This window comes from Chanodichthys erythropterus, chromosome 20 (assembly GCF_024489055.1).
Source record: "Chanodichthys erythropterus isolate Z2021 chromosome 20, ASM2448905v1, whole genome shotgun sequence".
Classification (NCBI taxonomy): domain Eukaryota; kingdom Metazoa; phylum Chordata; class Actinopteri; order Cypriniformes; family Xenocyprididae; genus Chanodichthys; species Chanodichthys erythropterus.
Window position 1 is genome coordinate 36,882,054 of NC_090240.1, and position 17,374 is coordinate 36,899,427.

At 41.3% G+C, this 17,374-nt stretch overlaps 1 protein-coding gene across 1 annotated transcript; it reads right to left on the reverse strand.

Annotated features, from left to right (window-relative positions):
* Window positions 1-1,524: 1,524 nt before the first annotated feature.
* LOC137008817 (E3 ubiquitin-protein ligase TRIM39-like) lies at window positions 1,525-13,884 on the reverse strand. The gene is made up of 7 exons (XM_067370531.1): window positions 13,333-13,884; window positions 12,970-13,056; window positions 6,405-6,638; window positions 3,778-3,916; window positions 2,233-2,259; window positions 2,052-2,123; window positions 1,525-2,003 (listed from the first exon to the last, which is right to left on the reverse strand). Exons 1-7 carry the CDS (start codon window positions 13,882-13,884, stop codon window positions 1,525-1,527), a joined length of 1,590 nt encoding a protein of 529 aa, XP_067226632.1.
* Between the last annotated feature and the right edge of the window lie 3,490 nt (window positions 13,885-17,374).

The following is a 17,374-nucleotide window of genomic DNA, read 5'->3' on the forward strand; positions in this document are numbered from 1 at the left end:
CATAGTAGATTTGAAAAGCAAAAGCAAAATATAAATGAAAGAAAAGCAAACAAATCATTGTGTTGATTAGAAATATATAGACTCAACAAATTGTCTTTTTAAATGTAGCCGTGATTAAATATATATATATATATATATATATTTTTTTTTTTTTTTTCAAACAACATATATCTGTTTATAAAATATTTAATTATAGTTATGTTAGTGACTGTTTTTTTTAAAGGCCTGAATATACAGTACAGTCCAAAAGTTTGGAACCACTAAGATTTTTAATGTTTTTAAAAGAAGTTTCGTCTGCTCACCAAGGCTACATTTATTTAATTAAAAATACAGTAAAAACAGTACTATTGTGAAATATTATTACAATTTAAAATAACTGTTTTCTATTTAAATATATTTCACAAAGTAATTTATTCCTGTGATCAAAGCTGAATTTTCAGCATCATTACTCCAGTCTTCAGTGTCACATGATCCTTCAGAAATCATTCTGATATGATGATTTGCTGCTCAAGAAACAATTATGATTATTTTCAATGTTGAAAACAGTTTTTTTCAGGATTCCTTGATGAATAGAAAGTTCAAAAGAACAGCATTTATCTGAAATACAAAGCTTCTGTAGCATTATACACTACCGTTCAAAAGTTTGGGGTCAGTAAGAATTTTTATTTTTATTTTTTTGAAAAGAAATTAAAGTCAAAAGTGGCAGTAAAGACATTTATAATGTTACAAAAGATTAGATTTCAGATAAACACTGTTCTTTTGAACTTTCTATTCATCAAATAATCCTGAAAAAAAATATTGCACACAAATATTTTGTACAATTGTACACATTAAATGTTTATTGAGCAGCAAATCAGCATATTAGAATGATTTCTGAAGGATCATGTGACACTGAAGACTGGAGTAATGATGCTGAAAATTCAGCTTTGATCACAGGAATAAATTACTTTGTCAAATATATTCAAATAGTACACAGTTATTTTAAATTGTAATAATATTTCACAATATTACTGTTTTTACTGTATTTTTAATTAAATAAATGTAGCCTTGGTGAGCAGACGAAACTTCTTTTAAAAACATTAAAAATCTTAGTGGTTCCAAACTTTTGGACTGTACTGTAGGTTTCTTTTTTGCACTTGTATATTTTGTCTTATCACATATACAGTACTGTGAAAAAGTCTTAAGCACATTAGTATTTTCACCAAACAAAAAATGGTTTTTCATCCAGTTATTTATCTTTTTTTCTGTAGTGTGTCAGTCGGAAATTTCAGTTTACATTCCCCACACATTCCATTTGCCATTAATTGTAATAATCCAGTGAGATTTTTGTCTGCACAAGGACAACAGCCAGAATGATCTGATCTCACCTTCATCAAGTCTGTCTGTGATTACATGAGGAAACAGAAAAAACTGGCAAACTAAATCCAGAAGAACTGCAATGTCTGTTTTTTTTTCTGTATCTTCATGTAAAATCTACTTGATTTTGGTTAGTGCAACTTATTTTTTGGTTTTGATTTACATATTCTAATCCATTAGAGGTGAGACAGGTGTGATTATCAGTGGGTTTGAGTTTTCATATTCTTCACCTTCAAAGCCTGGGTTAAAATAAGGATAGAGTTTGTCAGTGAAAGTCTGACCAGTGAAAGAGTAGATATGAGATCTGGAGTCCACGTCATAAAAAGAGACCAGACCCTCCTCATAATCCACAAACACTCCCACCTTCTCAGGTTTCACTCTCAGAGATAAAGAGACAGATGGATCATCACAAGCTTTATATTGATTCTCATTCACCAGAATCACAGTCCAGACTCCCTCCTCAGGACACAGCCAGATTGACCTCACCCTGTCAATGGATTCTTTGGCCACTCCTAAAGCCCACTCAGTCTTTCCCTTCACCTCCACCTCATAGTAAAATCTCCCTGAACTGAATCCCTGCTTTGCCAGAACACAAGAACTATCTTCAAATCTCCATGGGTCTTCTGCGTCTTCTGGGTCTTCTGCGTCTTCTGCGTCTTCTGGGTCTTCTTGGACGGTCTGCTGACTGCATGCACGATTGACTTGTTTTCCATCATTAGACAGATAGAGACGGTGATTCGCCGTATAAGGATCTAGAGTCACATCCACTGAGAGAGATCAGACATTATCAATCAACTTCAGAACAAACATTTTCACGTGTATATAAAACACATTATAATCAAAAGTATTGTGAGTGTATTGAAGAAAATGGTGTACCTGCATACTTCTGAGCCCACTTCAACCCTGTGGACAATATAATGATGAATTATTATAGGAATAATTTCAGGTTAACAGTGAGTTTCTCTCTACTGGCAGTATCAGTGGCATGTAGAGAGTTCTGTTTATGTGTTAGTTTGTACATGGATAGTTACATCATGTCACTTGCATGTCTCTAAAGTACTGTTTCAGCTGGTTATGGCATGAGTTTAAGTTTAGATGGAACTTTACTGGGTTTAGTTTTTTTATTATACCAGTCTAATGCTAACCTGGCAAGTTTAAGTTATGTTTTGGTTATATTTTTTAAACAGTTTCTCTCTCTCTCTCTCTCTCTCTCTTTTGCAGACACAGATAAAATAATTGTGGTGATTACCAGTAGGTCACCAATTCATAAATTTTATTGGTAACACTACAGTAAGGTTTATTTAGTTAAAGGACTGGTTCACTTTTAAATAAAATTTTCCTTATAATTTACTGACCCCCATGTCATCCAAGATGTTCATGTCTTTCTTTCATCAGTCGAAAAGAAATTAAAACATTCCAGGATTCAAAACATTCCAGGATTTTTCTCCTTATAGTGGACTTCAATGGACTCCAAATGGTTGAAGGTCAAAATGACAGTTTCAGTGCAGCTTCAAAGAGCTTTAAACGATACCAGACGTCTTATCTAGAGAATCTATCCATCACTCATTTTCGAAAAAAAAATTCACCTGCATATGAATTTTTATAAACACAAAATATCGCCTTGAACGTACTTCCGGTGTCCGCATTCTTCAAATGTTTACGCTGTATGTCCTACGCCTTCCCTATTCTACTTACGAAGAAAAACTAAACTGGCACCATGTTCGATCTGTAGAATGCGGACACCGGAAGTACGTTCAAGGCGATATTTTGTGTTTATAAAGCATATACAGTTGATTTTTTTTTTTTCGAAAATGACCGATGGTTTCTCTAGATAAGACTCTTATTCTTCGTCTGGTATCATTTAAAGCACTTTGAAGCTGCACTGAAACTGTCATTTTGACCTTCAACCGTTTGGAGGCCATTGAAGTCCACTATAAGGAGAAAAATCCTATAATGATTTCTTCAAAAACCTTAATTTGTTTTCGACTGAAGAAAGAAAGACATGAACAACTTGGATGACATGGAGGTGAGTAAATTATCAGGAAAAGTTTATTTAAAAGTGGACTAATCCTTTAATGTATTAACTAACATGAACTAACAATGAGAAATAAATTTGTTACAGTATTTATTAATCTTGTTAATGAAAATACAGTTGTTCATGTTAGTTCACAGTGCATTAATTAATGTTGACAAATACAACTTGATTTTAATAATGTATTTGCTGAAATTAACATTAACTAAGATTAATAAATGCTTTCAAAATATTGTTAATTCTTAATTCATGTTAACTAAAGTAGTTAACTGTTAACTAATGAAACTTTAAAGCGTTACCATTTTGTTTAACCCATAATATATTAAAAACATTTTCTTAGTTACTAATCAAAAAACAAAATCTATTCACTGAATTTGATATACACATACCAGTTTTGAGTTTTTCATTTAGATTCCTGTGAGTTTTATTCACTTGTGTCAGAGCTCTATGCAGCGCATACATATTCACATCAGAGTCAATCTTGATCTCACTCCAGTTCTTGGTGTGTGGACGACTGGATGAGCACATCTACAGCAGGAGAGAGAAGATTGTTAAATATGTTCATTATTATAAATAAGTTAATATGTTTTAAGCAGGAGCTTTCTACCACAGTTGAGGCAAGACACCCCGGGTGAATAGGGTAACATTCCAAAGTAAAAATATCACCATAAGTCCCCTAGTTGATTGATTATTTTTGGAATTGCAAATATTTTCTGTATTAAAGCTTTACTGAATATTAGATAAAGCAAGAATTCAAAATATTAGATTTAAAGGTTTTTACTCAGGGGATTTTGAATATCTTTTTTCATTACTCCATAAATCAGAAAAAGAAAAAAAATTCACTATGTTTTAGGAATAAAATGTTATATAAATCAGTGCAAATGACATATGAACAAACCCCTCTGCAAAAACCTTCAAAATATAGATAGGAATAAAACTGTAAAGTTTGGTGTGTTTAAGTGCTGCAGAAGTGGAGATTTCTGACTCTGCCAGGGTTATTATAGTTAACATCATAAGTGACTAATATTTTGGAATCTCGCCTGAGAGCGCCTCAATACTTTTTTAAGCAGGTATTGATCCTTACCATGGCAACCGCTTGCACGCCCACATTGAACATGCTTCTCATGTGTAAAAAGTACAAAAAGCTTGACGTGTGCCGGTAATTACACATTGTAACGAGGTCAGTAGATGTGGGAAGAAGGAGGCGGGAACCGGCGAACGTTCAACGAAACTTTAATCTCAAAATAAACAAATACAAAACGAAAGTAATGCCGGCAGACCCTCGCGGACGTCTGCCGGCCACACAAACATAATAAAACATAACATAAAGTCCAGGCCTGGTCCTCTCTCGTCCTTCACTGATGTCGCTCCTCCTTTTATGCCTCCGGAGCTCCTCCGTGAGAGACTCGAGGCCGGCACGCCTCGCAGGTGACGCTCATTATCACTCGCGTCACCGGCCTCGCGCCGTTCCCTCACGGCTCTCGCCCGCCCTGCTCGTCACATACCCCCAACGCCCCTCGCAGGCCGGGGGGTACTCCCGCGACTGCGCTTACTCCCCCCCGGGGCCTGTCTCGGCGGCCGCAGCACCTGGGGGTAAGGACAGACGAGACGAGAGAAAGGAGACGGAAGCAAGGGGAGCGACAGGACGAGAGAGGGGAGAGAGGAAAAAGAAAAAAAAAAAAAATTCTTGGTCCGGTTCCCCGACACACTGCCGCTCGGTCCTCAGCCTGCCAAGAGGCTCTTCTTCGCGGTGCCATGCGGTGGCACTGGACGCTCGGTGGACGGCCCGATCCTCGACCGCCTCCTGGCGGCCGGCGATGGCTCCTCCGACTGAGGGCAGCCGGCAGCGAGTCCCCCGTTCCCTGCTCCTCCCCTTTATGGCGGACGGCAGCAGGCTCCGGCCCACGGCGAACGGCGGCGACTCCTCCGCTCCCTCTTGGACGGCAGCCACCCCACCTCGTCCCAGGAGCACGGCATCCGGGTCTCCGTCCCACCTTTCACTAGGCTCCAGCACCACCGCCTCGGGCAGCCTCTCGCGGTCTACACACACTCCCGCGCTGCCCGAACTCCGCAGCACCGCGATCCCCCTCAGCAGCGAGGGCTCTTCGACAGCATGTCCCTCCTTCCTCCCGGGTTTCGGCACCAATGTAACGAGGTCAGTAGATGTGGGAAGAAGGAGGCGGGAACCGGCGAACGTTCAACGAAACTTTAATCTCAAAATAAACAAATACAAAACGAAAGTAATGCCGGCAGACCCTCGCGGACGTCTGCCGGCCACACAAACATAATAAAACATAACATAAAGTCCAGGCCTGGTCCTCTCTCGTCCTTCACTGATGTCGCTCCTCCTTTTATGCCTCCGGAGCTCCTCCGTGAGAGACTCGAGGCCGGCACGCCTCGCAGGTGACGCTCATTATCACTCGCGTCACCGGCCTCGCGCCGTTCCCTCACGGCTCTCGCCCGCCCTGCTCGTCACACACATTATTTAAGGTTAATTTCTATTCATTAAAATACTGATATAGGACCTGTGGTTGTCAAGTAAGCTTCATTCATCACCCTTTGCAAGCCTGTGTGCTCTCTAAACTGTCCGGGTGCTGCACTGTTATTTGTTCTGTCAACATCACTGTAATGAGGTTAGTTGATCAGGGAAGGAGGCGGGAACCGGCGAACAGCTCTCACCCCACCCTACATGTCACAATCACGTTTAGAATATAGATTTTTGAAATTTATGCATTATTTTTCTAATAATTCAATGGCCTGTCATCAATTATCCTTTACATAAATGATCAATAATCCATTGGTATTCCATCCTAAATTTAAGGTCATGATAAAATGGAGTCAGATAAAAGTTTAATTGAAATTAATTTACTTTCTGCACCAAAGAGACAGAACATGCAGGAAACCTTCAGCCACACCACTGGACACCGTTGTTGGGCAAATTGGGTGGATCTTACAGAACAGAATGTTTGTCCTGTAATGTAGTATATGATGACTGATGAGACAGATGTTCACAGACCTGTATGAGGTGGAGATGATTATCAGTGTGTGAGAGCTGCTCCAGCTCAGTGTTTTTCTTCTTCAGCTCAGTGATTTCCCGCTTCAGCTCTTTAATGAGATCTTCAGCCTGTTTCTCTGCTTCTTTCTGCTGTTCGTCCATCATCTTCAGCTGCTCAGACTGAATTCTCTCAATGGAGTGGATCAGATCAGTGAAGATCTCAACACTGGAGGATTTCTCTTCCTCTGTGTTTCTCTGATGAATGAAAACAGTTAAAAGATGTTCTATTTGTTAATATATTATGTATTTACATATTATTTGAAAGGATAGTTCACCCCAAAATGAAAATACTCTCATCATCAATTAACCACATGTCACTTAAAATGTGTGATTTTTAGGGGAACACAAAAGAAATGTTCCCTTTCAAGGGAACTCACGCTGTGTCAAGCGCTTTGGGAAAACCTCTGTGTGATTGCGTTGTGACGGAATGTCATAGGCGGGTGACGTAATGACCAGGAAACTGTAAAGCACAAACAGCATTAGCTTCTGTGTCTTCAGTAAGCGCTCTCTGTGTCTTATTTACTGTTGTTTGTCTCACATGATATTCAAGCACATAAAAAGACATTTTTTTATGGTGAGTAAGCAGCAGCAATTCAAGCTGTGTGCTTCTCCCTGCCCTCGTTATATCACTGGTGGGGATTCACACAAGCTTTGTGTTGTGTGCTTGGAAGCGGAGCATGCAAAGGCAGCCCACGAGGGGCTGTGCAATCGCTCCTGCCAGGCGATTTTCGAGGAAAGCGGTTCGGTTGGGTCCGCTGCTGCCGAGGCACAGCGAAGGTTCGCGTCGTGGGGCTCGCAAATGGATCTTGCAGAGGGGTTAGAGACGGGCCCCGCACTTTCTCTGCCTTTACCTGCACGATCCAGCATCGAGAGACTGATTCCCTTAGTAGATTGGCAGCCCTGGTAGCTACGGAGAGGCACTTGTGGCTCAACCTCGCCGACATGAAGGACAGAGTGATCCTTTCTTTTGGATGCCCGCTTACGCCGCCTGGCCTCTTTGGCAACTCAGTAAACACAGTCGTCGTGAGGTTTCAGGAAGCCAAGAAGTAGGTGGCGGCATTCCAAAAGTTTCTTCCCCGCCACTCTCAGGTCTCTGGGGCTGCTGGGCGGGAGCAACCCCAGCCAAGTACGAGCTCCTCACACAGAGCGCAACAGAAAGTGAGCGTTGCTTCCTGTGCTCCCCCACAGAGAGACTGGGAGGGCGGGTCAGCGCTCACAACCGAAGCCTTCCAAGGGTAAGACGGATCTGAGGACCATCTTTATTCAGTGGAAGTCTTCGGGAAAGAAATCCTGATGCCAGTGGCGTCAGGCTTCTGTGGGCAGTCCTCTCCTGGGCGAGTCGGTTTCCACCTCATTACACGGTGCCTGTCTCCCCTCGGTGCCCTCGGTGGTTGCTCCCTGCCAGTTTCTTCAGGACACTGAGCTGGTCACACATCAAACACCAGAGGTCAGTCTTGAGAGACTGATTCCCTTAGTAGATTTTTTGGCAGCGTGGAAAATTCTGTCAAATCTATCTCAATGGGTCCTGCACACAGTAGAATTTGGGTACAGAATTCAGTTGGGGTTGAGACTGCCCAGGTTCAATGGGGTGCTATTCACCGAGGTGAGCCCCAAGCAGGCTCTGGTTATAGAACAAAGAGTACAGACTCTCTTGTTAAAAGAAGCTATAGAAAGTGTTCCTGCGCCTATTAAATCGCTCTGTCAAGAAGCTCAAGTTCAGAATGCTAACTCCGAAACAAATCGTGTCTCAAGTCCGAGGACTGGTTTGTCATGATACATCTGAAATACGCATACTTTCATATATCCATCCTTCCTCAACACAGGAAGTTTCTGAGGTTCGCTTTTGGGGTGAAGAGTACCAATATCGGGTTCTTCCCTTCGGCCTAGCTTTATCTTCCTGCACCTTCACAAAATGTGTGGATGCAGCTCTGGCTCCTTTGCGACTCCAGGGCATCCGGGTGTTGAATTACATAGACAACTGGTTGATTCTAGCACAGTCAAAGGAGTTGGTGGTTCAGCATCGAGATGCTGTTCTCGCCCACATGAAGTGCCTGGGGTTACGGTTAATGCAAAGAAGAGTGTACTTTCTCCAGCTCAGAGAACCTCTTTTCTAGGCGTAGTTTGTAATTCAGTCTCAATGCAAGCACGTCTATCTCCGGCTTGCATAGAGGCGATTCTCATAGCCGTAAACAAGCTGAAGCTAGTCCAGTTACTCACTGTGAAACAGTTTCAGAGACTGTTAGGTCTGATGGCAGCTGCTTCCAACGTGATACCTTTTGGCCTGCTGTGCATGAGATCTTTACAGTGGTGGCTCAAAACCAAGGGGTTTTCCTAATGGGGAAATCCGTTTCGCATGATCAAGGTCCCGCGGCAATGCCTTTGTGCTTTGTGTTTTTCATGTGGAAAAAAACATGGTTTCTTTCCCAAGGCCCGGTATTGGGAGCTCCTTGTCATTGTGTAATGCTTACAACGGATGCATCCCTCACTGAATCATGAGTGGTTGCTCAGCTCAAGGTCTGTGGAGGGGGTCATTATATTTCCTGGCATATAAACCAGTTGGAGATGATGGCTGTGTTCCTAGCACTCAAACTTCCTCCCAGATCTCAGGGGCCATCATGGTGGTCTAATATATTGTAAGGATGGATTTCACTAAGACTGAATTCAAGATTTCTATCCTGTAATAAAACAATAAAAACTCTCTAATCTAAAGCAAGGATCTGCGAGAAAGAGCACGGGGCTCAATCTCCTCTCTTCCCCCCCATGCTGAGTTCCTGACTCCTCACACCTTCTCCTTCCCCTCAGGCCATGTAGATCTCACAAATTTATTATCTTAGTTGTTTTAAGTGACATCAATGTAAATACTGGTGCGACTGGTAAGATGGTTTCACTCCCACATCAAAGAGCAAGAATAAACAGAGCCTGTTCACCTGGTGTGGGAGATGCCCCAATAAAGATTTTATCAACCATTTGTTTGATCCCCAAAAACCAGGCGTGTGACCATTTGGGGCACGAGAAAGGGTTCGACAAAAGTTGCATGAATATTTGGGTGCTAAATGTTTATTGCCTTTTTGTTAAGATTTGGGTATTTAAAGGGACTTGGCAAACCACTCAAGGAAGAATCTGTAGTCAGAACTTCCCACACCCCAGCTGTGTGTCTCTCTACTTGCCAGGTATGCTGACTCTTTGAAATTGATTTTTACTATGTTTTAAAATTGTGTTTTGTATTTTCTGCTGATCAAGTTGTGTTATGTATTCTTTTAATTCTTTTAATTGATGTTTAATCCTGCCTGGCAAAAATAAATGTTCCATTTTGATTATTTTGGACTCTCCTGAAATCATTGTTACTAGTAAATTATGGGAGGCTAATGCTACCTTAAATCTGTGTCCAGGGTAAAACAAACTGAAGGTGCATGAATGAAGGAGCAGTAGGCACTTCATCTGAAGACCTTTTGATTTCTGTTTTCCACCTGATTTAGCAAGGTGTATGGAAGTGGCTAAATTAAAATACACTTTAGTCTTGAGTGAGCAGTAGGCAACCAGCTAAAGGTAATAGTTAACTCATTACACCCTCTGACGAAGATCAGATTGGTGAGTTTATGATCGTGAGTTACCGCAACCGGGGCGAGTATCTCTGTGCGGCACTGGGTCCCTAATGAACGAACAATTGAAAGTATGGGATATTCAAAAAATCAAAGATCTAAATTAAGTCACAACTAATCTAATGATCAGCTGTTAAATCGGAAATGTTGTAAACTCAAAGAGTCAATCTAAATTTGGAGTCAGATTAAATTATTCACGGAATCAGAATTGAATTTGGAATAAACAATTTTAATAAATAAAGTTGATTTTACAGAAGTGCCAGAAAAGACGTACACGCAGAATAACCTTCAACCAGGCCGTTGGACTCCTTCATTGGGCCGACGGGTGGAGCTTACAATATAAACCATCAGGGGGGTCTGCGTTCGTGCCCTTTATGCAAGTTGGCACACCAGATCATCCTGTGGGCCCAAGGGAAGTTACTGTCAGTCAGGACAGGATACATTCCAGAGTGTCTGAATCAGGAAGCAGACATCCTGTCGAGGCAGGGGCTGAGACCCAGGGAGTGGAGACTTCACCCCGAGGTGGTGGAGCTCCTTTGGGAGCACTTCGGGAAAGCGGAAGTGGACTTATTTGCGTCTCAGGAAATGACTCACTGTCCTCTGTATTTCTCCCTACAGCCCCCCTGGGGTTGGATGCTATGGTACAGACGTGGCCCAGTCTGCGTCTGTAAGCCTTTCTCCGGATTGCTCTGCTTCCAGGAGTTTGAGAGAGTGCATCAGGACGTGGTCCAGTTGCTACTAGTAGCCCCGTTTTGGCAGGGCCGAGTATGGTTCTTGGACCTGATGTCTCTCCTCAACAGCTCTCCCCTCGAGATTCTGGTCAGGAGGGACCTACTCTCACAGGCAGGGGGCTCACTCCTTCACACCCGCCCAAAGTTGTGGAAACTCTGGCCGTGGCCTCTGAGGGGGCACAGCTCATAGATTCAGGTAGTGGAGACCATACTCCAGTCCAGAGCTCCCTCCACAAGGAGGCTTTATTCCCTGAAGTGGAACGTCTTCTCTTCTTGGTGTAGAGAGCGTACATTTGATCCTGTAAACTGCCCAGTTGGTACAGTTCTGGAGTTTCTGCAAGATAAGTTCTCTTTAGATTTATCCCTGTCTACACTGAAGGTTTACATGGCTGCCATTGCGGCCAACCACGTTCCTTTAGAGGGTGCTTCTCTCGGAAGACACCCATGGGTCACCCGCTTCCTTCATGGTACTTTGAGGCTGTGGCCTGTGGCACATCAGAGAGTTCCGACTTGGGATTTGGCCATAGTGTTGGAGGGCCTGTCTACAGGGGCAGTCGTGGCCTAATGGATAGAGTCAGACTTGTAACCCAAAGGTCATGGGTTCGAGTCTCAGGTCCAGCAGGGATTGTCGTGAGGGGAGTGAATATCCAGCGCTCTCTCCACCCTCAATACCACATCTGAGGTGAGACCCTTGAGCAAGGCACCGTACCCCCAACTGCTCCCCGGGCGCCGTAGCAATGGCTGCCCACTGCTCCAGGGTGTGTGTTCACGGTGTGTGTGTTCACTGCTGTGTGTGTGCACTTGGATGGGTTAAATGCAGAGCACAAATTCCAAGTATGGGTCACCATACTTGGCCACATGTCACTTCACTTCACTTTACAGCCCATTGAAGAGGTTCATGTAAAGTTCCTCACTCTTAAAACTCTTTTCCTCCTCACAATCTCATCTCTTAAAAGAATTGGAGACCTCCAAGCCCTGTTGGTCTCTCCTTCTTGCCTAGACTTTGCGCCAGGCATAGTTAAAGCTTTCCTCTTCCCTCAGGAGGGATGCATTCCCAAGGTTCCCACTAATGTGGCGGACCCCATTATGCTGCAGGCCTCCTGCCCCCCTCCTTTTTATGACCCAGACCAGGAGATGCTTATGTGGCTTACAGAGCTGCCCTGTGGCGTAAGACTGATCAGTTGTTCATCTGTTTTGGGGCCCCACATAAGGGGCACCCTGCATCCAAGCAAACCTTGAGCAAGTGGATAGTTGAGGCTATCTCACTGGCTTATGTGTTGGCCGGCCAACTGTCACCTCTTAAGGTCCATGCTCACTCTACCTGGAGTATGGCTGCCTCTTTGGCTTTATTATTTGGAGTGTCCCTCCAGGAAGTTTGTGATGCGGCAGGGTGGTCCTCGCCTCTTCGTTAGGTTTTATAACCTAGACTTGGCCTCGACCCCGGGGTCACGAGTGCTGATATCTTAGTGTGCGCTTCCAGTTTCACACAGACAGACACTTAGTTTTATGGTGGTGTGGGTATTTTGTTCTCAAAGCGCTTGATGCAGCGCGAGTTCCCTTGAAAGGGAATGTCTCAGGTTACATACGTAACCATGGTTCCCTGAGAGGGAACGAGATGCTGTGTCATGTTGCCATACTCCCTGCATGCCTGTGACTGACTTACTTTGACTCTCAGAAGCTATCGCTGTTTGGTTCAGGTATAATTTATAGTTTCCTGGTCATGACGTCACCCGCCTATGACACCATCACACCATTGGACTGATTTCACATGTGCTTCACGACGTAATCACGCAAAGGTGTTCCCAAAGCGTTTGACGCAGCGTCTCGTTCCTTCTCAGGGAACCATGGTTACATACATAACCTGATTCGTTTTTGCTGCTCTTGAGGACTAGTTGTCGAAGTACTCCATTAGAACTCCACACAACTCAAGTGCAATACACCAAGATTTGTGCTCTATGAGAAAAAATCATGTGTTTGGAGCAACATTTAGCTTACTAGATGATGGGATTTCAATATCTCTATCTCTGTCTCAATTTAATTAAAAGCCTTTATTGATTAGATTGAAATATTATGATGCATCACATTTTTTGAGATGTATTTTTTAAAGGATAATTGAGAGTATATAGAAAGTGAAATGGGAGAGGGGTTTGGAAACCACAAGTCAAGATATGAACTTGGGTTGATCAAAGCACAAACCTTTCTCAGCTCTACTGAGTGTTTGATCTCTTGAATCTTCTTCATTTTGTCCTCGATCATCTGATGAACGTCAGTCTGTGTCTGATTCTACATACAGAGAAAAACATTTATCACTGAATTAAGCTTTCCATCTTCTGACAGTCTTATTTGAAATTTTCTTTTTAAACCATTTAAAGACCATATTAATTAAAAATTATAGTTTTGAATTTTTTAGTCCATGTCTCACAGTTTTGAGGGTAAAAATTAGCAAAATTAGCTTTATTAGATGTAATGAAAGACTATTTGGTTGTTTACAAAAAGGAAAAGTTCATTATACCGGAAAGATCATGGGGGGTTTAAAGTGTTTTGTCTGTAACTCTTTACCTTCTTCTCTCGAATCTCCTCCTCTATAGGAACAGTGTTGTGAGTCCTGTGTTCTCCTTCAGTGCAGGAGAGACAAACATACATCTGATCATCTCTGCAGAACATCTCCAGAGGTCTTTCGTGTTTCTGGCATATATAATCCTCCAGATTTTCCACTGCGTTGATGAGTTTGTGTTTCTTTAGACGTGGGACTCTGAGATGAGGCTCCAGATGATCATCACAGTAAGAGCTTTGACACGTCAGGCAGGACTTCACAGCTTTCTGCTTTCTTTCAGCACAGATGTCACAGAACACCTCAGATTCTCCTAAATTAAGCTTATTAAAGTGTTGCACAACCTCTCTGAGTGTTGTATTAATCTTGAGATCAGGTCTTTTGCTGAATCTTTCATTACAGAGTGGACAGAAGCAGGACTGTGTGTTCGTCCAGTGCTTGCTCAGGCAGGTTCTGCAGAAGTTGTGTCCACATGGAGTGGTGACTGGATCAGTGAACACTTCCAGACAGATGGAGCACTGGAGCTCCTCATTTAGTGCTGGACCACTGGAGGATGCCATGACTGAAAGGAGAATGATAATATATCATCTACTTAAGAGAGCAGCCAGAAAAATGGAAAAACAAAACTATAAGTTTTCACATTTCATGGAGAGAGAGAATGATTGAGTACAGAAAGGCCTTAAAACTGCTAGATCTGCTTATTTCTCAAATCTTTTAGAAGAAAATGAACACAACCCTAAGTATTTATTTAATACAGTGGCTAAATTAATGAGAAATAGAGCTTCACCTCTGTTGTTTTCAAACAGCACAGCAGTAATGATTTTATGAACTTCTTTACTTGCAAGACTGATAATATCAAAGATAAAGTTATAACCATGCATCCGTCTAGCTAAAGCGAAAATAACCTGTGTATCAGAGCCGTCGGTGTAACAAAACTACACTTGTGAAAAAAATATATAATTAAATGTATTTGAGATACATTAATAGTGATATTAAATCACTTTTATATGCATTGTGCCATAAAGAAATACTCCAAGTTTTTGGGGCCCTGGAGAAGTTTTGACATGCCCTGACATTTGTGCTTTTTTCAGTTGTTCATAAACATATTAATGGAAAAAGTGTCATTACACTGTTTTCAGCACAAACTAGGCTACAATAATATGTGAGGAACATGTATGTACATGTTTGTGTTTTTGAGGGAATAACGTTGTTCACAAGACTTCTGGTTATTGGAGGTTGTAGACTAGAGTTTTTGCTTCCAAATGAGGTAAAAATTATGCTGCCTGCTTGTTCATATAAAACAATAGAGCAGGGGTGTCCAAACTTTTTTAAAAGGGGGCCAGATTCGATGTCGTGGACACATCTGGGGGCCGGTTCCTTTTCTATATATATATTTTTTTTTTTTTTTTTTTTTAGGCCTACATGTTTTGTTTCTTGAAAACAAAAGATTTGACAAAAGCTTGAGCTGACAGTAGAGTAGTTTGAGATAGGACACAGATGCAAATTTAATACACAAACTATATCTATAAAACATAAAACTTTACCTCCTTTTAAAGGGTGAAATTTAAATATTATTACGGAGTTAGAACTCTATTCTTATTTAAATTAAAAGTACTCTAATTAGATCACCGTAGGTTAAACCACACATGTCACTTCACTACATGGTAAAAAGTAAAAATATTGTTTCTATATCTAGAAAGGCTCTAAGTTATTTAGTCTATAAACACATTTAATATAAATACGAATGCACAAAACTGCAAGTTTATGACAGAAATAGTCTATAATATGGCCTTACTGGCATTTAATACAAGTCTACATTAAAAATTTAAATTAAATAAGATATTAACCTGCATTTCTGACAATATACCACGGTTACAGTTAGTGTTACCACAGTAAATCCATGATAAATTGAATTGTTGAATTGCTGGTTTAAAAGTAGTCTAACTGGATCGGCTCAATGTTTCTCCTGATTTGCACGTTAGTGTTGTTGATAGTCAGCGCTGTTTCAACTGGCTGGCTATAAACTGAATTAAATCACAGAGCGATTTGCAGCTTGTACCTGAGACCTCTACGCCGAACTTGAACACTTCTCACCAGCTGTTTGGTGGTCTCGAGACGCTCAGCAAGTAAACACATTTGTGAGCTTGTGAGTCGCGCAGCGCACAAGTAGCGCTGTTTCGTTCTGCTTTTGGTGCGTTAATGTTTCACTTGCCTAAAATCTAGTACTGCCGCCTTGTGTTGACATTGTGAAACTGCATGATTTGTAAATAATGCATGGCGGGCCACACATATTATATTTTAATAAACAAGCTGCGCGGGCCGCTTAAAATTCATCGGCCGTAGTTTGGACACCCCTGAAATAGAGAGATTTAAATTTTATAAAACATCTTTGGTCAAGAAACACAGTATGCGTGGAGGCGTGAATCATCATGAATAATGGATGATTCTCACCTGAGAAGACAAATTAATTGCATAAAGACCTGCATAAATAATGAGGCCTTTCAGTCAGGTAGGCTGTGAAAAAACCCTCTGTTGATCATGTCTCAGCTCATCATGGTGTAAATCAAACATACAGAAAAAACAGCAAAAACAGCAATTGACTGAGTAGTTTGAGTCTCTTTCACACTGGTAAAAAAAAAACTGCGGTGGTATCACCGGCGTGACCGCCGACCCGAGAGAGATAATTATAAATTTATATCAGTGATATGTCAATTAATATGTTAATAGATTTGAAGTATAGGCCTACTTAATCTGAAATCAATGTGTCATGATCGCCGTCAGTTCCTGTCAGTTCCCGGACTACATTTCCCATAATCCTCCCTGCCAGTCACATGCACACTCCACACCAATCACCTGTTGCCACATACAGCTTAGCACACTACCTGGACCATAAAAGACTCACACACACACTACCTGATTGGGAAGTCTTGTTTATTGTGTGTTACAATTCTGAGAGTTATTATCCTGTCTGCCTGTCTGTTCTTGCCTGCTACCTGTTTACGATCCTCAGCTGCCTACCCGACCTGTGCTTTGTATACCGACCTGTGAGGGATATCTGCCTGTCTTGATCTACCGCCTGTATCCTGACCACGTCTCTGCCTGTCCCTTGCTGTACCTGTTTTCTCCTGTCTGACCCTGCCTGTACGACCACGCTCACTTTTAATAAAAGCTTTGCAATTGGATCCCTGCCTGAGTCCAGCCCCGTTACACAATGTATTTTAAATAGATTTTGGTATAGTTTGGTCTACTAGGATAGCCCAAAACATTAAATTCAATAATAAATGTTAAAAATATTTGCTAAATGTCGTTTTATTTATCTTATCTTTTTTTTTATATTTATGTTGTTTTATTTTTGTAATGTGCCTTTGTAAAGTCCTACTTTTGTTATTGTTTTGGACTGCTTTTGGTTAGCCTACTATTATTAGTTTTTTGGTGAACCGGACCAAAAATCCCAATAATCAAACTAAAACATAATATAGCCTATTAAAAAACATTAAAAATGTATTGTCCCCGTTTTTTAATTAATAAATAATAACAAATGAGATTTTGGTGATATTTTGACCATTCAAATATAGTCCCCGCGGTTTCCATTTAAGAAATCTGGTCACCTTAATTTACACCCTTCCAACAAAGAAATTGATTAACTTTTGTCAGCTTGTTGAACACATTTATTTATTTAGACATTTTCTACCATATGACGGCTGAAGCAGCAGCGCGTGACACTGTTCTCATGGTAACCAGATCAACATTGTAAACGGAATTCTACAAAACTTTAGTGAAAACACCAAATGATCATGCAATGAGATAAAATAGCTTCTCTTCCCTGCAAACGATACCTTGAAGAATGTGATTATTTAACCAAATCAAAAACAAATAAGGTAAGCAGGTATCCATATTAATTTCAGTAGCAGCAGACGCAAAACGCTATAAAAAGCAAACTTTTAAAGTTAAGAAAAAAAATGTAAGTTATGTAAACGATTAAAGCTCCATGTATGGAGTCAAATTAATGCCTTAAAGTTTTGCACAAAAATAAAGTTTTGCAAAACAAAA